The 27,500-nt window shown below is 41.5% G+C and overlaps 1 protein-coding gene across 1 annotated transcript in view; it reads right to left on the bottom strand.

The window, feature by feature from the left end:
• The window catches only part of pard3ba (par-3 family cell polarity regulator beta a), a 148,726-nt gene that overhangs the window by 102,948 nt on the left and 18,278 nt on the right, over nt 1–27,500 (bottom strand). Inside the window, exons 3-4 of the mRNA XM_080052855.1 lie at nt 11,983–12,184; nt 3,702–3,808 (exon numbers count right to left, since the gene is read on the bottom strand). Of these exons, the coding sequence (XP_079908981.1) occupies nt 3,702–3,808; nt 11,983–12,184 (309 nt within the window). The remainder of the gene's footprint in view (nt 1–3,701; nt 3,809–11,982; nt 12,185–27,500) is intronic.

Here is a 27,500-nt window from a genome sequence, read left to right as displayed (position 1 = left end):
GCTGCTGCTTTCGACCCACAATGCAACTCTTCAATGTCTTTAACTTAAACAATGGCTCCCCTATGAATACGGCTCAGAAGCATATGAAGGCTGTTTCAACTGAAATGTTGTAGCAGACATCTTCTTTTTAGAAATTGTAGCTTGTAGTTGTTATGTTTTTACATAATCTGTTTTGTGAAGTGATTTGTGATGTGGCAGGGCTTTTTCGTCCCCCGAATGAACGCTTTAAATAATGTGTGTAACCTGTCTAGAAACCTGTCTAAGAACGACTAACAGGTTGTTTGCCATGTTATTGTGTTTTTCACACTGCCATCAGTATTTAATTTTTGTGCGCGTGTCAGTGTGCGTTTTGGATGCTGTTTGTAGTTGGAGGTAGGTGTGAGTGACAGGGAGGTGTGCTGCAGACATATGAGAGATGAGGGTTTTGTGCGTGTGTGTGTGTGTGTGTGTTTGTGTGTGTGTGCAGTTGTTGGCAAGATGGATGAGTAATGAGGTGTGTGTTTCTACTTTTGTGTATTTCCTTCGAGTGCTCGTATAGTCCTCTGAAGCACGTCAAGCAACGGTTGAAAAATAGTGTGAAAGAGTGTGTGTTTGTATACGTTGGGTGTAGGCACTTGAAGGATCACAGCTTTTGGGCTGTACTAGCCTAGCGCTCCTTGACCATAATCATATCCATCACATCAACTGCCTTACGTCTTCTTGGAGAACACAAAACACGCAAACGCAGTGCAATCCTCCAGGGGGGAGGTGTGTGTGTGGGGGGGGGGGGGGATGCACACACACACATACAAACTGTCAAGCTGCCTGAGTGAGAGTGTAAAAATATCTGCTTTGAAAAAGGTGTCAGTTTTTTTTAGGAACAGCACATAACACATGACAGTCCCAACATACTGCTGTGCTTACATGCATTGCATCACATCACCCAGAGGTGTTGAAAAACTGCCCAAAAGAATTGAGCAAAGGTGTAGAACGGGAGGAGTGGATGGAGAGACATAAAGGAGTATTATCGAGGCAGTTATAGCTGTTAGCGGCTAACACTAAACATCTTGTTCATTAGTTTCGTACATGGCAGAAAGTGCAGATCAATTAAAGGGCCGGGCGCGTGTTTAGCACAGCTCAGCTTTTTTTAGCCAGTTGCCAGAAAGACTAGGAAAAGGTCTGTGGGTGAACTACAAGGGAATTTAAAGACGTAGCAGAAGTGGGCCAACCTTGGCCTTTACTACAGCAGGCAGTAAAATCAATTACAGGGGCAGGCCGCATATTTATCACTGTATCAGCCTTAATTACACTTTATCTAGCTTTCGATACCTCCTCCGAGACAAAGAGGGCCAAAAAGTGCGCGCGTGTGTTAGTTGTAAGTGCTGTGTATGTGTGAGTGGGTGAGTGAGTGTTGAGATAAAGACTGGATGCGTTACAGTTTGGACGAGTGAGGATGAAGTGATTGTGTATTGATCCATGGGAAGTCCATCAGACCCAGGACTCAATATGCCCAAGAGCTGTGACGGCCCTCCTGGCATCACTCACACACACGCACATGCGCACACACGCACACTCACATTCACACTCACACACACACACACACACACACACTCTCTCTCTTTGTTCTCCTTCTGTGCGCCTGAGTGTGTCCAATGCAGATTACACACGTCTGGACCCCAAGTCTCGAAAACAGAGTGTCGAGTTCACACTTGATTTGACTTGGAAACAAGCAATTATCACTTACAGATCATTGATTTTCTTATGGGTGCAAAAATAGTTTGCGTTCACGGTGTCATGCTCAAAAAGCATTTTAAAGATTAAACATATGCCCTCCTTGATTGTGGGGAAGTCCCTCCACCCACACTCCACTATACTGCTGCTTCCTTAACACCTGTGTTGTGTGGTGGGGTTGGATCAAAACCTCTTTGATATTGTTGATGATGGAAGTAATCGTTCCACTAAACTAGATTACGAGCATAGGGAAAATGAAAGAGTTGCATGGCGCATGAATAATTCTAAATTATATATGCATATTATTAAGCTATGAGATCATGAGGTTATTAAAGTGTTCCGCATGTTGCTTGTGTGCACACCAGTGTATTGACTTAAATGTATATGAGTGGGGAATATATAGGGGAGAACGGGGTAAAATGTCACACGGGTTGGTTGTCACAATCGTTATATCTCTGAACCAGAAGGCACTGTCTGTGAAATGTTGGTATGTGAATTTCCAGAATTGGGATCAGAGGTCACATGCATAGTCTTCCTTGGAGTTAGACTGCTGAATTTGAGGTGAGAGGACTGTTTGTGTTTTTCATGTCAAATTGAAAATATTTAGCTCCTCAGTTTTTTTCTTCTAGGCTTTTACACAATGGGTTTATAACAAAACACTTGTTACCCATAAAAAGTGTGAAGGGTAAACTATAGTTTAGATTGTGGTTAGCAAGCTAATTAGTTGTCAGATGGTTGTTGGCCTTGATGCTAGAAAGAAATTCAAGTTGGGGTTTGTCGTCACATTTTTGGGGGGGTTGGTTGTCACATGTTATCCAAAGGCTGCAGCCAGAAAAGGAACCCAATAACGAAATAAATTGTCAAGCTATATCCTCACTGACACCCCAGAGAAGGAGAATAGAGCAGGAAAAGGCAGCTAGCATGCAAAAGAAAAAAGGGCAACAAAATCAAAACAACCCAGTGCATCCCAAACTAGACCAGCTGCCAAGGCTAAGTTATGTAGGCCTATTTGTCAACTTGACAATGCACTTAAACTTTCAAATTTAGTTCTGCTTTCTTGCCTTCTCTTTAAGATTATTCCCATTAAGATAACATGGTGACAACCGACCCCATAGTGTGTGACAACCGACCCCATCATGGGGTCGGTTGACTATTGAAAGATGTTTAGGTGATGAGCAATTCTCACTAGAGTAAAAAGTTTGCCTACTTACCTCGTTCTCCCCTACTTTATCCTAAATGCCAAACTAACTCAATATCTTGCTATTATAAAGCAGGAAGATGGCTTTTAAAAAATATCGTAAGATAAAGGAGCAACTGTCTGTCGGGGTTGAAATAAGGCTGCTGTCGTCTAATGCAGCAGGGCTATTCATCTGTCAGGCAGCGAAAATCATCTATAATGAGACTCTGGCCCCGCTGTGCGAAGGCTATATAAGGCTTGACGACGTATTCGAGGACAGGGGGAAATATGGGGCTTTGTCATTTTCTGCTTAGTCACTGCAGTGTCCAACTCGCCCTCTCTCTCCACCAGAACTAGGCCCTCAGAAACTAGAGTGACACACACACACACACACACACACACACCAGAGAAATGCAACAGACAAAGCCGTCCTTAATGGCAGCCTATTTGGGAAAGAAGGAGAGCACTTGAAAAAAGCCCGACCCTTTCAGTGGAGTGGAGCATGGACTACAACAGGAATATTCACTGGGTGCCTCTGCCTTCATGAAGGAATGACATACACCAGAGACGTACATGTTATAGGTTCATGTCTCCGTGATTTCTCTTTTCAATTTTCCTATTTAAAACACATGCTTGTTTATCCACCATTTTAACCTTCAAAAACACCTTGATAATAGCATCTTTATCTGGCAAGCTACTTATAATCTAACACCTTAGTTTCAATAAGGTGAACTACAATATATAATAACTACAACTGCAAGAACTACAATATATATGGTTCCTAACCGTTTAGTTTTTTTAACCATTTGCTCACCAGTTCTGGAGACCTGTTGCCGCGGTGAACAGGTGGGGGCGTGTCTCTCATGTCGAGGGGCGGGGCCAAGGCTGAGTCGCTGCTGCTTCTCACCAACAGAGGTGTGTCTAGAAAAAGAGAGAGAGAGAGAGAGAGAGAGAGACAGAGAGGCTGTGAGCTGTTTGTTTACATCACACTGGAATGGATTGTATTGCAACAACAACAAAAAATCGTATTATATTTGATTTTCTCAAAACTCCCAAGCACAAACACTGCTGGTGATGGAGAGAGAAAGTGAGTTTTGTGTTTCATCTTTTGGCAACTTTCACACTTAAGCAGCTGTTGTTGAAATGAGCATTAGGGGAAAGCTCAAAGGGGGTTAGACAAGAGACCCCCTGAGGTTCTATAAGCTCCGAGATCTCCAAAAAGCATTTGACACCAAAGAACACAAACTAAAAACTGTTGGCACCTGAATATGAAACTTAAAAAAAACTAAACAAGGAGGCCGATTTCTGATTGAGCTCACTTGAAAGGAATCCGGAATCTTTCCCTGTATGAAGAAACAGGCAACAGTCCTGTAAATCATATTATATCACTTTAAGCCCCACTCCTCCCATAGTGTACATTTTCATATGACCATCTGTTGTGAGTGAGTCCCCCAAACACACACACACACACACACACACACACACACACACACACACACACACACACACACACACACACACACACACACACACACACACACACACACACACACACACACACACACACACACACACACACACACACACACACACACACACACACACACACACAAGCATGTATTTCCTTACAGTAACATGGGCAGGTCTGTCCATGAATCCACAGTAAAACAATTAAAAAATAATCTAATTTGGACCTTTAGGCTTCCTTCTGGCTTTTAGTAACCACCCCAAAGAGGAGCGGTTTGATATTTTTGGAAGTAAAATGCATAGCTGGGTGTTTTCAAATGTAACTCGACAAAGGAGGAAATAAAGACAGGGGGGAGAGAGAGAGAAAAAAAGGGAGAATGTCAGATAAAGAGAAAAGTGAATGCGAGCAGGGAGAGATAGTGGGGTAAAAAAAGAAAACTAGATCACTGTGAGAGACACAGAAGTGGGGAAAGCAAACAAAATTCTCCTTTCCTGTAATCAATCTCTCTTTGGAGGGTCAGTGACAGGGGTCCTGGTCTAACGTGGTCGGAATAGAGAGAGCAGAGGAGGGGAACAAGGCAGGGATGAAGTGTGTGAAAAATGGCCATTCTAACCATCCCAGACACACACACACACACACACACACACACACACACAAACACACAAAAAAACACTCTGGTCATCCTATCATTTTTTATCAATCCTATAATTTTTTATCAATTATTGCCAGTCCTGTGTGTCACGCTCCATCGAGTTGAGTTCTCAGTTGTCTACTAATGGCGAGATACTGAGAAAAGGGAATTCTAAAGATGTCAAAAAGACCCAAAAAGCTTTTGAAATGTTGGCATTTTTCAAAATTAGGCCTCGAGTCTTCTTCTGGTTTTTCTAGAGCTTCCACGTTCAGATTTTTGGGAAAATCATCTGGTTTAATCTGATTTTGCAAAAGCGGACTTCAAGTGGAAACAAGACAGACAGAAAACAATACAGTATGATTTTACGATAATGAAATATGCTTTGATTTAACAAGGAAACATGGCACGGAGGGGATAAAAACAGGTATCTTTTCAGAGCTGGCATCAAAAGCCATCGGCAAAATACATCAGACGGGCGTTACAACATATCAATTGCTTCTGCTTTCTCCATCTGATTATATATTAATCTTGTGTGTGCATTCTGAAATAGGTCAGGCGTAAGACAGCAGGTAACTTCTCACTGTGATTAAATGGGTCTTTTGTTATAGGTGTGCTCAGACTAAACACAAAGTGAATTTTAGATGCTGCAGGGGTTTGTAGTATAGTCAAGAAAAAGTCAAAAATTTGCCCGGAGTGACAAATCGAGAGCAGACGTAGCAGTGCGGTTTTGAAATGTTTAAACTTGGAGCAACTTGTGTGTTTTTTTAAAGGTAGCAGGGAGTTCATGGTCGATTTTAAGATGAGGCAGAGGTTGAGCTGTGAACACACACACACGCACGCACGCACGCATGCACGCACGCACGCACGCACACTAACACAAACACACAAACACACAGCTAACACGGGACCAGTGTGTAATTTGATAGCTAGCTCGCAGCTATAAGTGGATAGAGATGAAACATGTGCCGATTGAGCGCGGATAACCATTGACGATTTGCAAAGATAACAAGCCTTTTTGCTTTGAGCGGTCTGCAGACAAGTGTGCGTTTATATTGATAATGACTGCAGCAAAATGTTCAGTCAAGTAACTACTTCAGACAACTGCAGGGCAGAAGTCAATGTGGTGTACTTGGGAGGATAGCTGTCTGTGTTCTTATTCAACTATGTTCTGTGATAAACAACATCAAAATGTAGGTTATGTTGCTAACTGTTGCACCTTAGCTCTGAATTATCTTTTAGGATGCTATGGGGTATACTGGACATCTGTTTTATTTTGACACTAGTGCTTACATTCAAACAATGCAACCTTAGACAAAAAAGACCAGAATACATATACAAATTTATAGGGGCCATAAAACTTAATGGACACTTCTTGGCACTCCCTCCTGTACCCCACCTGTCGAGTCAAATCATTGGATGTAAACGCACTTCGAAATAGATACACACACGTACACACTGCACAGCAAGCATTTCAATAGGTTAATGCTAACACATAAACACTGGCACTCTTGATTTGAGTCAGGTGTGCTGAGGTAATACCAAAGGATCTTCCCACCATTTGAAGAACAGACCAGTTGACATCTCTACTCTTAGCCTATTGATTTACTGCTACAACATTAAATGAAAAGTGCAAGGCCAATAGCTACATCACGTATCAGAATACCTTCACTATTGCAAGACCAAGCTGGTACTCCATTACAGCACCTGTTAAGATATACTGAATGATGAAGTGATAAGGAAATTCCCAAAATGGCCGTAATGGATTTTTCAAAATGAGCCCTTGGAAATAGGGCACACCATCACCTCAAGTTAATGTCACCAAGCACACACACACATATATATCCATCAGCACAATGTCAATGTCAATGATTAAGCGACCAAGGCTGTTCTATGCTCACAAGTCAGGGTTCATTACCCCATTGGTTTAGCCCAATAAATCCTACTACATTTATCCACCCCAAATTGGCCCTCCATCAATCCTCCCACCACTTAAGAGCCCTCCTCCCCGGCCATGTGAAGGAACCTAAAGAGGGTTCACTAACGCTGACCTCCGACCCACATTGACTTTTGGAGGGTCAATAGGTGTTAGCAGAGGGTCGTTGCTTTATTGATGGGAGCGTCACTTATGATATCTAAGGTCAGCCACTGTTTTGGATGGTTATAAACAAGATTGCCCGGGAGCCATTACTAATCAAAGGTGACAGGCAGGCGGACAAGGGCTTTAGCGCAGGGTTAGCACCTTAATAGAATGTACCCTTCAGTTGTTGACATGTCGGGAAGAATTGTCAACATGCAACCTCATATAACTTCATGAACAATCCCTGCTACACTTCCTAGGTAACCTAAAAATAAATGCAAATCATAAATATTATAGAAAAGTAAATGCAAATCTGTTCAGTAACCATTTGACTACAGGTAAAGGAATACATGTGACTATTGTAATGTACGTTTATTTGAAGCATGAACATTTCATCATTCATTTGAATGATTGTATTACTACATCTTCAATAGTAAAGTTTCTAACCACACTTAAATTGAAAAGGGCAAATTTTCAAATGATTGTCAAACAAAAAGGAAAAGTATGCACATTTGGATAAGATTGTCTCTTGTTAAACTAGCTATACCTAAGGATACTATCATCAGAGTCATTAGAAACATTTCTGCTAAAGATGAAATGTGGAAATATTCAATTAAAATTAATATCCAAAAATGAAGTAGGCTATCTACAGTGAAAAGAGACCATTTAATTCAAGCGATAAAAATATTGAATCTAAAAGGCTCTATTCGACCACATTGTTTCTGATCTAAGACAGGCATTGCATTATGATCAAAGATGTGAAATGAAACCCTTTTGTTGAAGTTACAGTGAGAGAGGACTTGGTCTGAAAAAAATCTCTCTGAAAGCTGAACATCATGAATGCCCTTATGTGCCAATGTGAGCCCGAAATTCTCATTAATTTTTAAGATCCCAGACATTTTCCAACTACTGTCTATACTTCCAAAAAGGGCGGAGAGGAGGTGGAAACACTAAAAAACTGTGGATGTATTTTAGGCTCGCTAATTTGGAGGTATAACTGAACTGCCACCACCACAAGGTAAACTGCAACCGTAAAACAGACCTCACACAACAAAACTCATCTCAGTGACCAAAACAAATGGTCGCACATTGAAACGCACCCGAGTTAGGTTCCTCCCTTATCTTTTCCATTGAGATTTGTGTAATTGGAGATGGGTTTGTGAACTTTGCCAGTTTCTGTGTTTCTTATCCCACTCTCCATCTGCATCTCTCTCTTTCTCTCTCTCCCTCTCCCTCTGCCTAACTAGGCTGCTTATGCAATTCTGGGAAGAAGAAAAGAGGTTTATTTTAAGAATTTTCCTTTTTGTGTTTATTTATGTGAAAGTGTCCGTAACACTAGCAGTTGCTAGTTCCCTGTCAGGCCAGGATGAAAAACAAGGATGCATCATGTTTTCTGTCTGACTGTAGCGTGACTGTGTGCGTGTCTTGGTACACATGTCAATAAGTGTGCCTTTGAGGTTGCATGTGAGTGTGTGTGTGTATTTATCACAAACAGTGACTGTGTGTGTGTGTGTGTGTGTGTGTGTGTGTGTGTGTGTGTGTGTGTGTGTGTGTGTGTGTGTGTGTGTGTGTGTTTTCACGCCGAAGGCCATGGTGGTCTTGTGTCTCCTGCGATCGATAAAGCAGCCCGGGCTGCTCATGGGATGATGCGATAAATACTCTCTCTTCCTAGAAGGGACCTTTGTCTGTGTTTGACTGTGTGTGTGTGTGTGTGTGTGTGTGTGTGTGTGTGTGTGTGTGTGTGTGTGTGTGTGTGTGTGTGTGTGTGTCACTGTTGTGTAGCTGCAGATCAATGTGGGTCTAATCGTCCCACTGGGGCAGTGTGAAGTCCAATCAGCCTGTTCAAACAAGCGGCCCAACACAAAGACTTGATGCCTGACTGATTACTGTGTGAGACACACACACACACACACACCAACCAGATTATTGGGAACTATCAGATTAAGGTAACCGTCTGATTAAAGCAGTCACATGGTTTGCAGTGACCCAATTTTCCCAGGAACCCCCAGTTTACATGATTTTTTTAACGGATGGCTTAGTGTTTGGAATGATGAGTTGTAGCCTATATTGCTGCCATTGTTACATTAGGTCTGTCAAGGATACAGGAACTTTGTGGACATTCTGTTCTTAAGAAATGTCAACCTAAATATATATTTGAATCGTTTATAACATCAAAGCAAATGTTCAGTGTGCATGCATTTATAATTCATATTGCTTTATCTTTTTTTTTTTTCATTGTAACAATTGTAATCTGGAGGTTCTACCATCATTCTTTGGGTGACGTAAACAGTACGTCGAAGGTTGCCAAGATGCAATGACTAAGCCCGGACCCCCTCTTTCCCCCGCTGTATTTCATTACATTTTGGCAAATCTATGCACCATGGAAAATCATTCAGAATTCGTAGTTCCTGTTTGCAGCGTAGCCATTGATTTATACTAAGGGAGCAAAGTGGTTTCAATTTGTTAAGTGGTTAATCAGTTTATAGGACGAAAAATAGTAGAGTATATGTGAATGTTTTATAGTTAAATATAATGTTATATGGAAGTGTAGAAAGAAGTAAAGAATATAAGTATATACAAATTGTCAAATTTCTACACAATAGAATTCTTGAAATCTACCATGTCTGACTGTCTTCATCCATTTGTCACAGTCTCCAGAAACAATGTTATTACAAATGGTCCGCACATTAAAAGTGATGTGAACACCCAGTTAACAACCGATCTAGTTACAGCAGCAACAAAAAAAACGGAGAGCAATCCCACGCAGACACATGCACCCTGCTGAGACCTTTCCCTAGCAGTGGATGGGTGAGCGCTTTTTGGTGGTTGTTTAACTTGCATGCTGGCTGGGGTTCCCCTTTTGTCAAAATTGTGTGTGCGCGTGCGTGTCGGGATGAAAAAAAGACCGGCTCTTAGAGAATCACTTTGGCTATGTATGAGGGGGCGTCACGGGGTCACATCATAACTAAGTTAGTCAGGGGTCGACAGGGTTGGAGAGAAGGTTTTTGGTGTGTGTGTGGGGGGGGGGAGGGGCAGGAAGAGGTCCTTCTGGGTTAAAGACAGGGTGTGGTTGTGGGGGAGAGTGGAATTAGTGCATTCACGCTCGACTGGACCTTGGGCATGCTAACAGGCTACAGTGCTAATCTAGTTAGAGGTGGAAGCCATGCATTGACGGGCAGACTAGAGTGGTCTGGGAAGGGGGAGGATGGAGACAGTATTGGGGGGGGGGGGTGTCAGGGCCTATAGGTCTAGATGGCAGGTGGTTGAAGCTGAATAGTAGAGTAGGCAAGAAATAACTAGGATAAATGATAGAGCAAAAACGGGCACATGGAGTGGGGTGGCAAAGGGCAGGTGTGTGTATGGGTTTTTTTTTTTGGGGGGTCGAGGGGGGGTGTCACACTGTTGATATATACCCAACAGATGGAGAGAGGAAAATGAAAGGGGTAGGCCCAGTGATCAACCTATAAAATGTTTTGAAACTCTGTTGTGCATAATAATTTGGAACAGTGCATTTGGAGTTTTTTATTTTTGAAAAAAATACTTTTATTATTGGGAGGTTTGTTCAATAAAATTCGAAATATACTCTAACAGTTGATGATTTGAAAATTATACTGACTGTGATTTGCATCGACTATTTAGGATAATCTGGGAAAATCTAATTTGCCTTATAATTTGGAACGCAGTGTAAAACCCTATGGAAGTGACCTTTATCATGTAACTGAAGTGTCTGTCTTTTTTTCTGACCCCCTATAACCTCTTTAATAGACCCACATCATTTATAAATCCACACATTAATCCCGCTGACATGTCACCATTTTGGAGAAGAGAGAGAATGACATCCCTCTGATAGTCTTGAACCTTTACTATAATTGAGAAAAGCCTTCATCTTGGGTCAAGGTCACCTGTTAACACTTCAAGATCATTGCTCCCTTCGCTTACCTGTCGGTCTGCTTGTAGAATGAAATGAAAAAATATGGCGTGACAAAGACAAAATTATTTAACAAACGGGCCTCTTATTACCTTCATGTGACGTGTTTTAAAGTAATGGCTGCTCTCAGTCTGAGCAAACGTGTGAAAACAAACTAAAGTAAAGAACGTTAAAGGAGACAGCACTGCATCTGTTCTCACACACTGTCGAGTTTGAGCTAAGACTTTTTTTTCTTATAACAGTAGGTTGAAATTACAGCTGTTGCAGAAATGTACTTTATGATTCTGTCTCTCTAATAAACAGCCCCCCCCCCCTCCCACACCCACACACACACACACACACACACACACCATGCTGTTTCACCGCGGTACACTTATCTCACATGCACAGAAAACTTGAAAAGTGTTGATTGAGTATTGCCGTATAGTTCGTCAGGTGTTTGAGATTTTTCAGACACAAAAATTGCAACAATTATGCTGCTGTACATGAGTGAATCATCCAGAACAGAAACAAACTGAATTCTAATCATTTTAAATTTGCTCTAATTGAGTTGATGAAAGCAGACCTTGGCCCGAAAATAATAATGCTTTTTTTTTTCAAAGGTGCACTATGCAGTTTCAGAGGAGGTGGATTTGTTTACATTTGCAGAGCCTGCAGTTAGTTAACAAAACATATTTGCTAGTATGGAATAATTCTACTCATCATGAATCAAATCCAAATAATTTTCAGGCACTTGGAACCAAACTTATCACTAGAAAAACGGTTGCAAACAAAACGTTGGACCCTGCTGCTCTAGACAACAACAACAGTGAAACTTTTTCCGGTAGCTTTCACACAGTGTTCCAGGGATCCAACTTTCCTGTGAGGAAATTCTGTTAATTAAGTTATGAGAATATACCAGGGTAAAGGTTCACTTCCCTAACAAAGTTACATAGTGCACCTTTAAAAAACACAAGAATTGTTTTTCTTTTAAAGCATTTTTGGGACATACTGGCTTTGAGGCTGGCTTCGTTGACTTCGATCTCTCCTCTGGCTGGCTCCTGGTAGTCCAGGTGGGAGTAGTAGGTCAGAGGTTCGGGGCTGGGGCTGGGGAGGGAGATGGGGCTGGGGGCTGAGCTGGAGTAGCCGTTGGATAGGAACTCTCTGGGGCTTTCAGTGCCCCCTCGATGGAGCTCGTCAAACACCGCCACCAGCTGGAAGAAGAAGAGACACACACACACAAGAGTCAAAAACTGTGTCCTACATTTTCGGATACATTATTTTGTGCTGCATTTATTAGGCAGTTTGGAGAGACAGAGATGTATGGCAGTGGGAAAAACAAAGAGAATTCTGGGGAATGAACAAGCTGGAAAAGAAGAAGCAAGGCAGCCAGGTTGTGGAGCTCAGCTTCTGTGCTGTGCCCTGATCACAGCGAGGGATTTATATCATTCATCTTGCCAACAGTGGGAGATGTTGTAACCTGCTTGGTTCTGCCAAGTGTGCTGGTGTGTGTGTGTGTTTGTGAGTGTGCGTGTGTGTGTGTGTGTGTGTGTGTGTGTGTGTGTGAGTGAGTGTGTGCGTGTGTGGCAAGCAAAAAGAGCTGGATCTACACAGCTCAATCCCTGTCAAACCTCTTTCAGTGGCATAATACGCCGGCAGATGCCACTTCAAATGCACAATGACTTTCTTCGTTTTCGAACAAAGAGAGTTGACCATTTGACCAACAGCTTTTTTACAAAGGGCTGGTTTAAAGGACACACACACACACACACACACACGTGGCATAGCAAGACAAGGTGTGTACGTATGATATTAGCAGTCAAATGAGATGTGGCAGTAGAATGAGAAGCTGTCAAACACAATGACAAGGCTGCTACAATGAAGAGACGGGGGGACGGAGGGCAGAGGGGATGACAAACAGTCCCTAATTGAGACAGGGACATGATGGCAGATAGATAGAGAGAGAGTGTGTGTGTGTGTGTGTGTGTGTGTGTGTGTGTGTGTGTGTGTGTGTGTGTGTGTGTGTGTGTGTGTGTGTGTGTGTGTGTGTGTGTGTGTGTGTGTGTGTGTGTGTGTGTGTGTGTGTGTGTGTGTGTGTGTGTGTGTCTGTGTGATAGATGGGCGCGTGGTGGCATGAAGCTCTCATTAGACGAAAGGAAATGACCACTTAATGAAAAGTGATAACCGGCGATGGAACGAGGGATTGGAAATAAAAACCAACGGAAGAGTGGAGGAACGTCAATGTAATAACAACAAAGGAGAAGTGCGTAGGATGTGTGTGTGTGTGTGTGTGTGTGTGTGTACTTTACCAATTAGAGTTTTAGACCAAAAGAGTAAGGACATTCTGGAGAGTGAGGACATTTTGGTCGGTCCTCTCTTTAGACAGGCCTTTAAAGAGCTATTTGAGGGTTAACACTAGGTTTTAAGGATCAACTTAGAATCAGGTTTAGGTTATGGTAAGCAATTTGTTTTGATGGTAAAGGGTAAGGGTATATGCATTATGTCAATGAATGTCCTCACAAGTATTAGTCGTACAAATGTGTGTGTGTGTGTGTGTGTGTGTGTGTGTGTGTGTGTGTGTGTGTGTGTGTGTGTGTATTAGAGAGAGAGAGAGAGAGAGAGAGAGAGAGAGAGAGAGTGAAAGGAAAGATGAGGAATTGAGAGGCTGGCAGACGCGGCGGAGAAGAGAAGAAAAGACGGCGTGCGGGGAAACAATCTGATTGCGTGCCTTGATGGATGCTTCTTGAGCTCTCTCTCTCTTCTTTATCTGCTTTCCTCTTCCCTCTCCTTATCGCCTTGTGTGTGTGTGTGTGTGTGTGTGTGTGTGTGTGTGTGTGTGTGTGTGTGTGTGTGTGTGTGTGTGTGTGTTTGTGTGAGCCTGCGTCTCTTTTCTCCCAAACTCGCTGACAGCATCAATCAAAAAAAATAAAAAGTTTAGTGATTTGATTTGCACGCACACACACACACACACACACACACACACACACACACACACGCACACACTCTAGCGATCTCGCACCGAGACCCAGCGATGAGCCGCCATCAAAAACGATTTATCCGTTTTGAACAACAACAAGCCTCTCTTTTAATGTGGTGAATGGGGTTGATGATGATTTGCTTTTCGTGAGTTTATTTTCAATGGCCGACACAGGCGACGAGGGAGAAGGATACTGATGAAGGCAATACGCTCACCACTTAATCAAAGACAAAGTATCAACAGATATGAATCATGTTTTTGCTTCACGTTTTTGTCCCATTATCACTAAGGGCGGAGAAAAAATGCTCTGTTTTCTAGTTTTGTTTTTCTGTAATGTGAACTGACCCTTCTATATTGCAAGATGGCCGCCCTGTCGTTATGGTATATAGCACTGATTAATGTTGTACTGAAAAAAGGAGCGGCTTTTGGACATCTCATTACAGATTATATCCACGCTATTTGTCAGCCACTCCTTGCAGAAGGGACCACAATCATTAAATATCATTAAAAAAATAGGTAGCTCGTAAGGAAAGGTTATTTTTCAAAAAGCACATACTGGTTTGAAATTCAGCACCTTAAATACGGCGTCTACTTGCTCCTTTACAGGACCTGGCGCCCCAGGATGAAGAAGGACACCTTGAATGGCTTCGCAGTGCAGTGTGTGTGTGTTGACTTAACGCAAAGCTTTCTTCTCCGTCCCTACTGACTGCGATTAGTATTCTAGGAAAACAAATCGCCTTATTTTTTTTCTCTCTTGCCGCGCCTGTGTGGGGATATTGATATGGACCTGGGGAGTCTGCATGTCAACTACTCCTGAATAATGTGACCCTTTACTCTCATTTCCATAGACACACACTGATACCCGTGCCAAATAGAAATGGCTGAACCCTTTTTATTGTCGTGTTATGATCGCCTGTAAATCACCACGCGGCATGTGTGTCTGTGTGTGCGTGCGTGCATGCGTGCCCACGTGACCAGACTGGCGGGGAGGAATAACCCTAAACGATTACCGTGACATGCATGAAAGCCAACAATGCAATGTGTGAAGCACAGACAGAGATCAACACTGTGTGTGTGTGTGTGTGTGTGTATTTCCGTATGTACACACTGCCTAGGGCACGGAGTTAAAAAAAATTGCAACATATGAGGCCTTCGGCACACAAATATATCTCCTTGCTTTATTTCATAGAGAGGCAAGCACCCACACATATCCAATAACATATCTAATAAAACACATTTTTTTATTCTTATTCAGATCATATCATATTGTTTTACCATGAAGCCATGATGCAATTTACTTTTTGTTTTACGCCCCTTTATTACGTCAAATAACTGTACTTTGACTAGAAGTGAGTGTATGTAGCTTAATAGAATGGTGGTGCAAAGAAAGCAAAAACTGAAAAATATCCTCTGACAGCAAACACTGTCTCTGACATACAGTATATTGTTGATGTGCATGTGGTTGGAACTGGAAAACTTGTTTAGGTGGAAACTAGGGGTGTGAACGTTTACAAAAATGCCTAACCGTGTACATGACAAAAAAAAATTTGTGTACACGGTTAACCGTGACGTCATTGTCCTCGTGCCCCCGCCGTCTTGTAGGCGCGCGCGCACACACACACATACGCGTTCGTTCGCCTGTAAACACACACACATGAACTACGCTCGTTTACACACCTCTTATAATAGGTCCATGGTACACACACACACACACACACACACACACACACACACACACACACACACACACACACACACACACACACACACACACACACACACACACACACGTTCGCCGTCATAATCGCGCTTCATTAATTTCCTGATTAATATAGCCTATCGCTTTCTACATGTCCACGTTAAATGCATGTTGAACAGGTGTTATAAAGTTCGGGCTACTTACGAGCGTAGTTCACGTCAACCGGGTAACTTTAATCTTTAGGTTATCTTTCATCACTCTTCTGTGGCTGTGAGTCGAGCCCCAGCACGGCGACTCCCCGTGTGTGTGTGTGTGCGCCGATACACACACTCACTCACACACACTCGCCGAGGGACAGACAGATTCTCGGCAGACTAGCTTTTATCCTCCCCAATTAGTTTATTAGTGATGTAAAATCAATAAACGCGTGTCTCCAGAACATATTTAAAAACTTTGAAATTTGAAGAAAAAAAAAAAAAAACGGTTTTCGTTTATTGATTTTTCCTAAACGGTTATGATTTACTAAACGGTTACACGTGTACACGTGCACACCCCTAGTGGAAACTGAGACAAGCTATCAAACTATTAAATAACTCAGTAAGGTTTATATTGTATACTTTATACCTTTCCCACAATGGCATGCTAAAGGTCACACCACTATTAAAGTCTTTCATTATTTAAAGAGGACCTATGATACTTTTCGACTTTTATGACCAATAAACGTTGTTATAATGATTTATATTCATGTTTAACCATACTAGCGTATCAAATAATTACGTACATGCATTTAGACGTATTCCCTGCTTACCCTCTGGGGTGCCTATGCAGAGCACTAAACACTAGGGCAGCCGGTCGAGAATTCACTTGTTAAAATTTCCGGGTATCGTGTCGTCACGTTCCCGGATGTTTCCATGTATGGTAATGTCCCTCAGGCAAGCTCCGGCCATGCCCCCACCTTCCTGCTCTCAGAAATCTCCCCGTGCGCTGCTGAAAATGTTCCGGAAGGAAGGTAACCAATCACAACGGAGTGGGGTTTGCAGGGGGGGGGGCGGAGAAGCTCAAAGCAGTGTGTGGAGCAGACTGCTGTGCTCGCTAGGGTGAGAGGAAGAGTGTCCCGAAAATCTACATGGTTTTTTGTGATGTGATTCGTGTCAGGTTGCTCTATAGCAGTTTTTAACAAGAAATTAAGACCAGAAAAGTAGTATAATAGGAGATCTTTAAGCTAAAACTAGATTGGACCTTCCACCCCACTTAAAGCTGGGGTGGAGGATTTGGGGAGAAAATGGCAATTGGGATAGAGATTCGAATCCAAATACCTCAACTGCTCCACTTGTTCTCTTTGGTCCCTCCCCTATGGTCCCTCCCTGACACGCTCTACACCAACAATGTTGTGCCAAAGTGAATGGACAGTCCCAACAGCCAATAAGAATAGAGAATCTGAGCCTCGCTCTGATTGGTCAAAGTGTACAGCTCATGTTAATTTTGATCAATCAGAAATCACATACCCCAGCTTTAAGTAAACTTGTGTGCTGGACTCCGCTCCCTACCAGCCTCCATTGCCAACCAAGCCTGACCATTGACCTCCATGTAACCAGAGAGGGTAAGTCTTCACTTTAATCAATAAACTCACACATGATTCTGATCACACACTATTACTGGGACTGCTTTGACGCTGTTGTTGCCGACAGCCAATCAAATGCAGTGTCGGCGTGTGTGTCGTTGTGGTTACTGTTGTTTGAATTTTCAACAGCCAGGATGTGAATTTATCCCAGCTTCTTAATACAGTGGATTGTTTTTTTAAATGTGTTTGCTAGTCACAGATGGAACAGTTGAGTGTTTTTAAATAATTGATGTACTTGCTAAGAATTAATTAGCCCAATGCAGCAGCACGTTCTGAGACACACACACACAAACACACACACACAGTAATCAAGAATGTTCAGGCAGTGTTCAATGCCATTATTTTTGAAAGTACAGCGTACAAAAATAAAAATGGTTAAGACAATGTGTGGACACAATCTCTCACACACACACACACACACACACACACACACACACACACACTTTTCACAGTTAGAGGATGAACAGTGCCACCTTGCTTTAGTCAGACGCGTCTGCACGCCAGTACCACTCAAGCCTCTAGCCTTTACATAAGCATCTGCAAAACACACACACACTTCCCTATTTCATCCTCTCGTGCTAATCAACCCATTTTTCTTCTCCTCTCTCATCGCAGTGTGGAACTGCTCTGTGTGTTTTCCTGAGTGTGTGTGTGTGTGTGTGTGTGTGTGTGTGTGTGTGTGTGTGTGCGTGCGTGCGTGCGTGCGTGCGTGCGTGCGTGCGTGCGTGTGTGTGTGTGCACGTGCACGGTATACCACTCTATTGAGATGCTGTGCTTTTGTGCTGTTGTCATTTATCTTACGACTGCCGCCCTCATCTCCTCTTTTTTCTTCCTGGCGCGCAATTCTTCATTCTTTTTTTCTTTGAACGGGAGGGATGCATAATGCAGAAGGCATCCTAACAGTGGGATTGGAACCCAATCATCTCACATACAAACCAGAGCTCATATATATATACACACACATCCACACACACACACACACACTTTCTCCACCGAAGTGCAGGTTTGCAAAGACTCTTTTTTTTCATGCACTAAAATGTGAATCATAGGGAATAAACCGCCCACTCTCTCTCTGTGTGTGCCTTTACCTGACTTCAGATAATGAAGGCCTTTTTTCTAGGCCTACATTCCTGATGCCACCACAACAGCTGAAAGGGTTCTAACTGAAGCTTACTGTATAGTCAACCCGAGGAACTGTGTGCGCAAAAAAAAAAAAACACTCCCTCCATATACTGTTGCCCTACACACAAAGCCCTACGTGTGAATTAGATGATTGCTCGACACAAGAGTGGTGTAGAGAATGGCTTTCTCCACGGTTGTCAATATTAACAGTGCACGCAGGTAACTGAGGGGCCAAGTGTAGTCACCCCGACTGGATCTTAATATCCATGAGCGTAATTTGGAAAATGACAATTCATTGGAAAACACAAGGAGGGGACAGTTATTTGCCTTTTTTAAATGGACTAGCAGTCCATTGTAATTAGTGACACACACCTGTGCATGAAGGGGCAGTGACGTCGAGGTAATATTTTACACCCTTGCATTGAACTCTTATGCTTTCTTTAAACTGTGTATCTACTTTTTTTTTTGAAAAATGTATTTATTGAGTTTTAATTTTTTTGACAAAAGAAAAGAAAAAACACCAAAAACAGACTTAATAAAATAAAATAAAATAGTACAATATAAAGTAAAAATAAAAATACATATATAAAATAATATATATATATACGCATACATGGATACCGACATATTACATTATGAGAAAAAGTATGTAAATGTACACATACACATACACCCATATATAAATGCTTAGATAAATAATAAGTAAACAGAAATATTACATTTTAAAAAGGACATTCAAATGAAAAAAAAAAAAAAAAAAAAAAAAAAAAAAAAAAAAAAAAGTAGGTACATTACAATGCATTCCCTATTATCCTCTGCGGGTACTACATAACCTCAAAAGCAGAAGTTGTACTTATCCCTCCTCCACTTCATCGAGCATCTGAGAGAGATCCTTGTCCCTGATGTAGTTAATGAATGGGCCCCATATTACTTTAAACTTCTCTTGTTTGTCCCTGAGTGTATAAGTAATTTTTTCTAGAGGCAGACATAATGACATTTCTTTGAACCACTGTCTAATACTTGGTCTCCCATTGCTTTTCCATGTTAATGCGATCAATCTTTTGGCCTGTAATAGGCAAATGTTTACAAAATTCTGTTTTCCACTACTTATATTATGTTTCTTTGGATAGATGCCTAGAATAAAAAGTTTAGGTTCTATTATTATTTGGATTGATAGAATGTCCTGAATTATCTTTCCAACTTCATTCCAGAATTCAATTATTTTCGGGCACTTCCATATACAATGAATAAGTGTTCCCTTGTCGTCCCCACATCTTGTGCACAAATCTGGAATATTGGGATTAAATTTATTTAGTTTTTCTGGTGTAATATATACTCTCATTAACCAGTTGTATTGCAGCAATTTTAACCTTGTATTGGCAGTTTGAGACTGAGCATTCTTACATGCAACAATCCACTCTTCATTGGTAATTTCCCTTTGTAGATCACCTTCCCATGAATTTAGTTTAGAATCTGATGATTCAGGTGAATTGTCACTCAAAAGATTATAAATAGCTGAAATAATTTTTTTCTCAAAGGGATTTTTAATTAGATTATTCTCCAGTATAGATAAAGTTGGGATGGTAATGGATTGGTTCTGATAGGATCTAATAAAACTTTTTAGTTGTAAATATTTAAAGAAGTGTTTTTTGGGAATGTTATACATACTTACTAGGTCCTCAAACGTTTTAAAATGACCGTCATTCGGATTATAAATATCCTTCATTTGTTTTATTCCTTTATCAGCCCATAACTTGAACCCACCATCAGCTCTTCCTGGTACAAAATGGTTATTACCCCAAATTGGACTAAACCTGGAAAGAACAGAAGTTTCCTTGTGGTATTTATTTACATCATACCATACCACAATCATGTTCTTAACTATTGGATTTGTTGTCTTCTTTTTAAGGTTTTTAAAAGTATCCGAATATATATATGCAGGTAATGGAATCTTTTCAGAGCCGGATTCAATATCTTTCCATACTGGCGAGTTTTCCGTGTAATAATAATACTTCATAGTTCTTATTTGAGTAGCCCAGTAATACCATAATAGATTGGGGCATTGGAGCCCTCCCCTGTCATACGGTAGGTACATAAGGGACAAACGAAGTCTGGGGCGTCTATTTTTCCAAATAAAATTGCAAAAAAGTTTCTTGAATCTAGGAAAGAAGTCTGAAGGAGGCGGCAAAGGGATATTTTGGAAAAGGTACAATAGTTTGGGCAGAATACTCATCTTCAATATATTAATTCTACCTAAGAGGGAGATTGGAAGTGTTGACCATTTTTCAAGTGATTCACAAGTAGATGCAATAACAGGATTGTAATTGGCTTGAACAATTTCTTCAATTTTGTGAGTGATTTGAATACCTAAGTATGTGAAACTGTTGACTGAGTTGAATTGACTTACGCTAGTCGGAGGGTTATTCCTATCATTCAAATTACACAATAAAATGGAGGATTTGGAGGTGTTAATTTTGTAACCTGATATATTGCCAAATCTTTTAATAAGGTCCATAAGCGCTGGAACAGATATATCCAATTTTTTTAGAAAAATAATGACATCATCAGCATAAAGAGCCAGACGGTGTTCGACTAGACCTGTACATATGCCTGAGATCAGTGAGTGATGTCTTATTGCAATTGCTAAAGGCTCAATTGCAATCGTAAATAATAACGGCGATAATGGGCAACCCTGTCTACAACCCCTGTTAATTTGAATTGGTTTGGATAGATTATTATTAGTAACAATTTCTGCATATGGCTCTCTATATAAAAGTTTCACCCAATTACAAAAATTATTTCCAAGCCCGAACCTATCGAGTACTTCAAACAAGAATGCCCATTCCACCCTGTCAAACGCCTTCTCTGCGTCTAGTGACAGGAAGGCTGTATCTGGTATCTCTCTCTGGTTGTGTAGAATATTTAAGACTCTTCTTACATTATGAAACCCCTGACGACCTAAAATAAATCCGTTTTGATCTCCATTTATTATTCCCGGTAATAAATTCTCTAATCTTTTTGCTAAAATTTTACACAGTATTTTTAAATCAGAATTTAGGAGACTTATTGGCCTAAGATTCTCACATTTATCATTTGTCTTTCCAGGTTTAGGAAGAAGTGTGATCAAAGCACCCCTTAAGGAGGGAGGAAGAATGCCTTCCTGAAAAGATTCAATAAACATTTCGAGGAGGGGCGCCTTTAACTTAGATTCAAACTTCTTATAAAACTCAATGGGCAGGCCGTCCGGACCAGCAGCCTTCCCAGATTTCATGCCTTTAATTGCCAAAGAAATTTCTTCTAGAGTTATATTTTCCTCCAAAGCCACCCTCTCCTCCTCCAAGACTTTAGGAATGTTTAAATTGCTTAAGAACATACTTTGATCTGATATTTCCGAATTTCTTTCTGAGCTGTACAATTTTGCATAGTAGTCTCTAAATGCCACATTAATTTTAATAGGGTCAATAATATCATCAGCGCCATGCTTTTTCAGTACAGTAATAGCTCTTTCAGTTTGAAGTTGTTTTATGCGCCAGGCTAAAATTTTTCCTGGTTTTTCCCCTTGGTCAAAAATAGTTTGTTTGAGTTTTAAAAGATTAGCTGTAGCTTTGGCGGATGAAATTTCATTATATTGAGTTCTTAGCAGAAGTAGTTCTTGGTGTAATTTAGGACAGGTGTTTTGAAAGTATTTGGTCTCCACAATCTTAATTTTTGACTCTAACAGTGCCAGCTTTTGTTTAGTTTTTTTTAATTTGGAACTTGTAAAATTAATGATCTGACCCCTAATAAAAGCTTTAAAAGCTTCCCACCTGGTACTAGCAGATGTTTCAGACCCATTCACTGTGAAATATAAATCAATTTGAGTTTCAAGAAAAGAGATAAGGTCTGGGTCCCTCAGCCACTGTTGCTTTACTCTCCATCTAGGTGGATCCTTTTTCAGCCCTGGATCTACATATTTTAAGCTATTTGGGGCGTGATCTGAGACCAGTATACTGTCATAAGTACAGTCCTTGATCTTAGACATCAGACTTGCGGAAACAAGAAAATAATCAATTCGGGAGTATGATTTATATGTACTGGAGAAACATGAATAAAATGCCACATCAGGATTCCTATCTCTCCACACATCTCTTAGATTTAATGATTTGATGAAATGATGAATAATATTCCTACTTCTATTATGAGTCTTGTCTATATGCGAAGATCTGTCTTTATGGGGGTCCAGTGTACAATTGAAATCACCTGCTATTATATATTGACCATTAAGGGATGATAGTGTATAGAACAAGTTATTGAAAAATGTGGGGTCATCATTATTGGGCGCATAAATATTAACCAAATTAAGCACTTCTGACAAAAGTGTCCCTTGAACTATTAAGTATCTACCTGCTTTATCTGCAATTACGTTGGTGATATTATAAGGAATCGACTTGTGAATGAGTGTCATAACCCCCCTTGCCTGAGTATTAAAGGCCGCTGATAGTACCCTGCCCTGCCATCTCCTTCTAATTCTAATGTCCTCTTGTGCCGTAAGGTGAGTCTCTTGAAGGAAAATGATTTGAGGATTTATACTCTTTAACCTGGCCATAACTTCCTTTACCTTTTTAATTTTTTGCAACCCTCTGCAATTCCAAGATGTAAATTTAATTTCTAATTCACCTGTCATATAGAATCATAGCTTTGTAGATTGTACAACAGTAAGCAAAAATGTACCAGAAAAAAAAAGGAGAAAGAAAAAAAAGAAAAAAGAAAGGAAAAAATAAAACGTGATCTCAATAAACTGGTAACACACAAACCCCACACCCCAATAGCTCCAGAACTGAGCCTCCCCCCACCCCCTAGCTGCACACTCCAGCAACCTAGAAAAACACTCCACACTAAGTGAGGAATATTCAAGCTAAACGTATCATTCTCCCTCCACTATTTATAAGGAGATATCCAAACCATTATGTATGCGAGTAAATAAATTGAACCAGTGGTAACACCCTTTTGATATAAGGCAAATGTGCATTGAGATGCCGTCAATTTATAACTCCGCAAGATTACCTCACGTGCCAGTGACCCGGAAACAAAACAACCCGCGCTATGCCTTGTGGGATATGAAGTTTACTCTACTTGAATCAGGCATATTGATATTATCCCCCGAGCAGTTCTAACAACATTCAAGTGGGGCATGTTCCCTTAACAAAACCAAACACAATGTTGATTATATGTCACCTATACAGTAAACATTGTAAAGTATGACAAACAATAACTTATGCGACTTTTTATAAAACAATTGGCCGCTGGCCACTACACCTTGTATAAAAAGTTGTCTATGAAAACAAGATTAGCAATTTTTATCTGAACCAAACGAGCACAATAATCCGTTAAACATGTACGGCAGTATTTCAGTCCCGCGAAACATTGCATGTAAACAAACTTACTTGCCCTTATACTCTGCCGTGGTCATAGCAACGTTTTACGTTGGCGTACACAGTCAACCAGTCCCATTTCCCTCTTGGATGTTCCGAATAAATTCCTCCACGTCTGTTGGTGTACCAAAAGTATGCGTTTTATCCTTGTAAGTCACCAGCATTTTAGCAGGAATCAGCATGCCGTGTCGAATCCCCAAGCTACGAAGCCGCTGTCTGGACGCGTCGAAACTTTTCTGTTTCTTGTGCTCTTCTTGTGGCAGGTCTTGGTAGAAGCGTACTTGTTTATCCTTGTAGAGAAGTTGCTTTTTGGTTCTGGCTGCTCTTAGTACGGCCACCTTATCTCTGTCGTTCAGGAACCTCATTATGATTGCTCTTGGGGGTGCGTCGGGCTCTCGGTTCGGACCAGTCCGATGGGCTCTCTCCAGAAAAATAGCCGACGTTAGTGTTGTGATGCCCAGTGACTCCGGGATCCACTTCTCAAGAAAGCCACAAGTATCTCCCGCCTCTGTCTTCTCTGGTAGGCCAACCAACCTTAAGTTGTTGCGCCTAGACCTTGCCTCTTGGTCCGTGGCTTTATCTTGCAGCTCTCTCTTATCATGTTCAAGTTTTCGGACCTTAGCTTGGAGTGTAACCACCTCGTCCTCAGTGCTGGAGATGCGGACCTCTGCTCTCGTAACACGCTCTGTGCAGACGCTAATCTCCTTTCTCACTCCGTCTATTGCACTTATTACCCCGTCAAACCTGTCCGAGAAATCGTCCTTCAGCCCTTTGATGGCGTCAAGGATTTCTTTGCCTGCTATTACGTCTCCATCTTCTGGTTCAGCTTCGTCAGGCATGGCGCTAGCATTAGCGCTGTCGCTAGCTTCCCCGCCAGTCTTTGTCAAGCCAAAATCCGACATTTTTGCTTGTTTGCGTCTGGTCATTTTGGTTGCTGCAGGTTTCTTTGACAAAGCCAAACACGCTGTTCACTTTTGGTGGTCGTAAATTAGGTTTCTATCAGTTTTTAATAAAAGTTTAGTGGAGGGTAGAAAAACCACCTGCTCAGCTCGCCGCCATTACCGGAAGTCACTGTGTATCTACTTGGTGCCAAAAAAAGAGCAGACTTTTCCTCTAAACATAAGGAGGAATGTTTGGCCTCTGTTATTTAAACAAGTAGAAAATTGGTTATATTACCGGTGAGAGCAGGGGCTAATCCCGCTACTAGTCCGGTCTGAATCTATACAGCACACTGCCAGATGTGGGGGATTACATCTCAGAGAATACACACACACACACACACCTGGCTTTGGGCCTGGACACACACACACACACACACACACACTTACAAACTAAGCAGCAGTGTGCAAGATGATGGATCCAACTTGCCAAGCCATGTGGTAAGGAAGACTCTTACCGGAATTATGAATCATAAACTAATTTACGGAAGACATCACAACTTGAACCACTCAACGTTAATCTTTGCTTCCCGTTTGAGGAGTTGCCAGCGGTTACAAATGGCAGCTTAGAAATAAATGAAAAACACTGAAAAACACTGTCCAATTTCAGGGAGGATTTGACTCAACCATGCCGTACATTTTGAGGAAGTTGTTAATTGCGGTGGTTTATCCGGGGCATTACTTTGTACAGAGATAATGCAAAGTACTATAGGACACTAATATGATGTCACACCAGGATATGCTCATACAAACGAATGAGGAACACATCCCCACATCATTAAAAGAGAGCCCAAGCAGAGCCTGTTCTTTCTGAGGACCTTAAAAGACTGCAGAGAGCATAACTAAAGGGGTACAATTATCTATGGTTGATAATAGATAGTGCTGTGTTTGAAATAAAACTTTATGTTAGAAAGAGGCATACTGTATTCAGAGGAAAAACTTTTAACTTTCTAGTCCTACACCCACATATGACCACAGGCGCACACACACACACAAACAAACATATGTTGACCCGCATCATTAAGAGCTAGTTGTTCGGGCGCACTGCCAAAATGGTAAAAAAAATAAAGATTCTTTACAGCACACACACACACTTGCATCTGTCGCAACAGCCACAGTGATGGAGCATGTGTGTGGCAACTGACACACACACACGCACACACAACGCAAGCCACCAGCTGAGGTACTGCAGTGTGCACGGGCTACAAGTCACATTATTATTTATGCACACTCATAAAGGGAAAGGGTAAACTCTTCATAAATCACACACAGGCTCCCAGAGGCCTAGGGAGAGAAGGAGGGAGGAGGAGGAGGAGATGAGGTGAAAGAGGGGAGCGAAGGAGCGAGGGATGTGTCAAAAAGGGGATCGTTCATCATTCCCGCGGTGCAAAAACACATCGGTGGTCGTTACACACACACACACACACACATAAATAAATATAAGTATGTTCGTGCTTCTGCTCAGAATGGATGTGTGCTCCCCTGGTGCATGGGAAAGCCATAACCTCTTCCTCATAAATGTGCATTAACACTCACTCCTCAAACACAAACACACACACACACACACACACACACACTCCCATATTCACACCAACTAACACCGAAACAGAATCACACACATGTTCCAGCTCTCTTTCCCCAAAGAGAAAAAGTCAGCGCCGGAGCATAATAATCAGCTTTATTTTCCCTGTGGTCGCCGCGAGGCCAGCTGCTACCCTCCAACCCTCTCCTCCCTTCTCCTCCTCCTCCTCCCTCCCTCCTTCCTTACTTCCTCTCAGGATCTGACAGAGAAATAGAAGGAGGGATTAAATCAAGAGCTGCGAGGCCGGCGCCCTCTCACCTGTGGCTCTCCCTCCCTCCCTCTCTCTCTCCCTCTCTCTCTCTCCTCCTCTTCTCTCCATCCGCCCTCTCCCTTGACATTAGACTTTCACACAACACGTCACCCCTTTGTTTCTACCTGTCTGTCGCCTTCTTCTTTGTGCGGACGGAGCTTTTAAGTGAAGACTGTAGAAGCAAACTGATTCTGTAGCTAAACGTATTCAATTTAGCACTGGAGTCAGAAAACGTACTTACTAAGTGCTGTGTGTGCGCTGTAAAAAAAAATAATAATAATAATAATTACACGAAAATCTGGTGTTCACATACAGCGAGCATAGGGTCTGTAAACGGGCATGCTGCTAGCTACGGTGGGCCCCCTTTGAATACAGTTTACAGAGCCTAGGCTGTGTATTAACACTGAATTTTTTTCAGTGCGTGCCGCATAGTGTAAGGACAGGTAGCACTTACATTTACGGGAGTTAATTGCATTATTTTGGAAATCATTACATTATCGGTTGCTAGAAGGATTTGTGGGGAAAATCTCTATAATTATTATTATACTTCATTCAATAATTCATACTTTGTTTGTCCGAGTGCTGCTTCCATGACCTTAAAGAGCTATTCCTCCCGGATTGTTGTTTTTTCAGTTGACTTTGCTGATGTGTATATATATATATATGTGCTATACATTACTGACATATGGTACTAGCCGTTGCCATGGAGAGCCACCATCACTCACAGCCCGGAGGTGTTAAAAAAAGAAAAAAAAAAACCTCACAAGGTATTTTTCTTACATCCAGTATGTTCCAAGCAGCGCGCCTTATTAGATTGTTATTGACTGGACATCAAAGGCTGGAGGGGGAAAAGAAGGAGCAAATACATGTGTGTGCTGCTCACAAGTACGAAACACCACCTGACAACAGTAATCCATCCATATTATATGA

Source organism: Ammodytes marinus (assembly GCF_949987685.1).
Source record: "Ammodytes marinus genome assembly, chromosome: 24".
NCBI lineage: Eukaryota > Metazoa > Chordata > Actinopteri > Uranoscopiformes > Ammodytidae > Ammodytes > Ammodytes marinus.
This window is presented reverse-complemented; position numbering and strand designations above follow the sequence as displayed.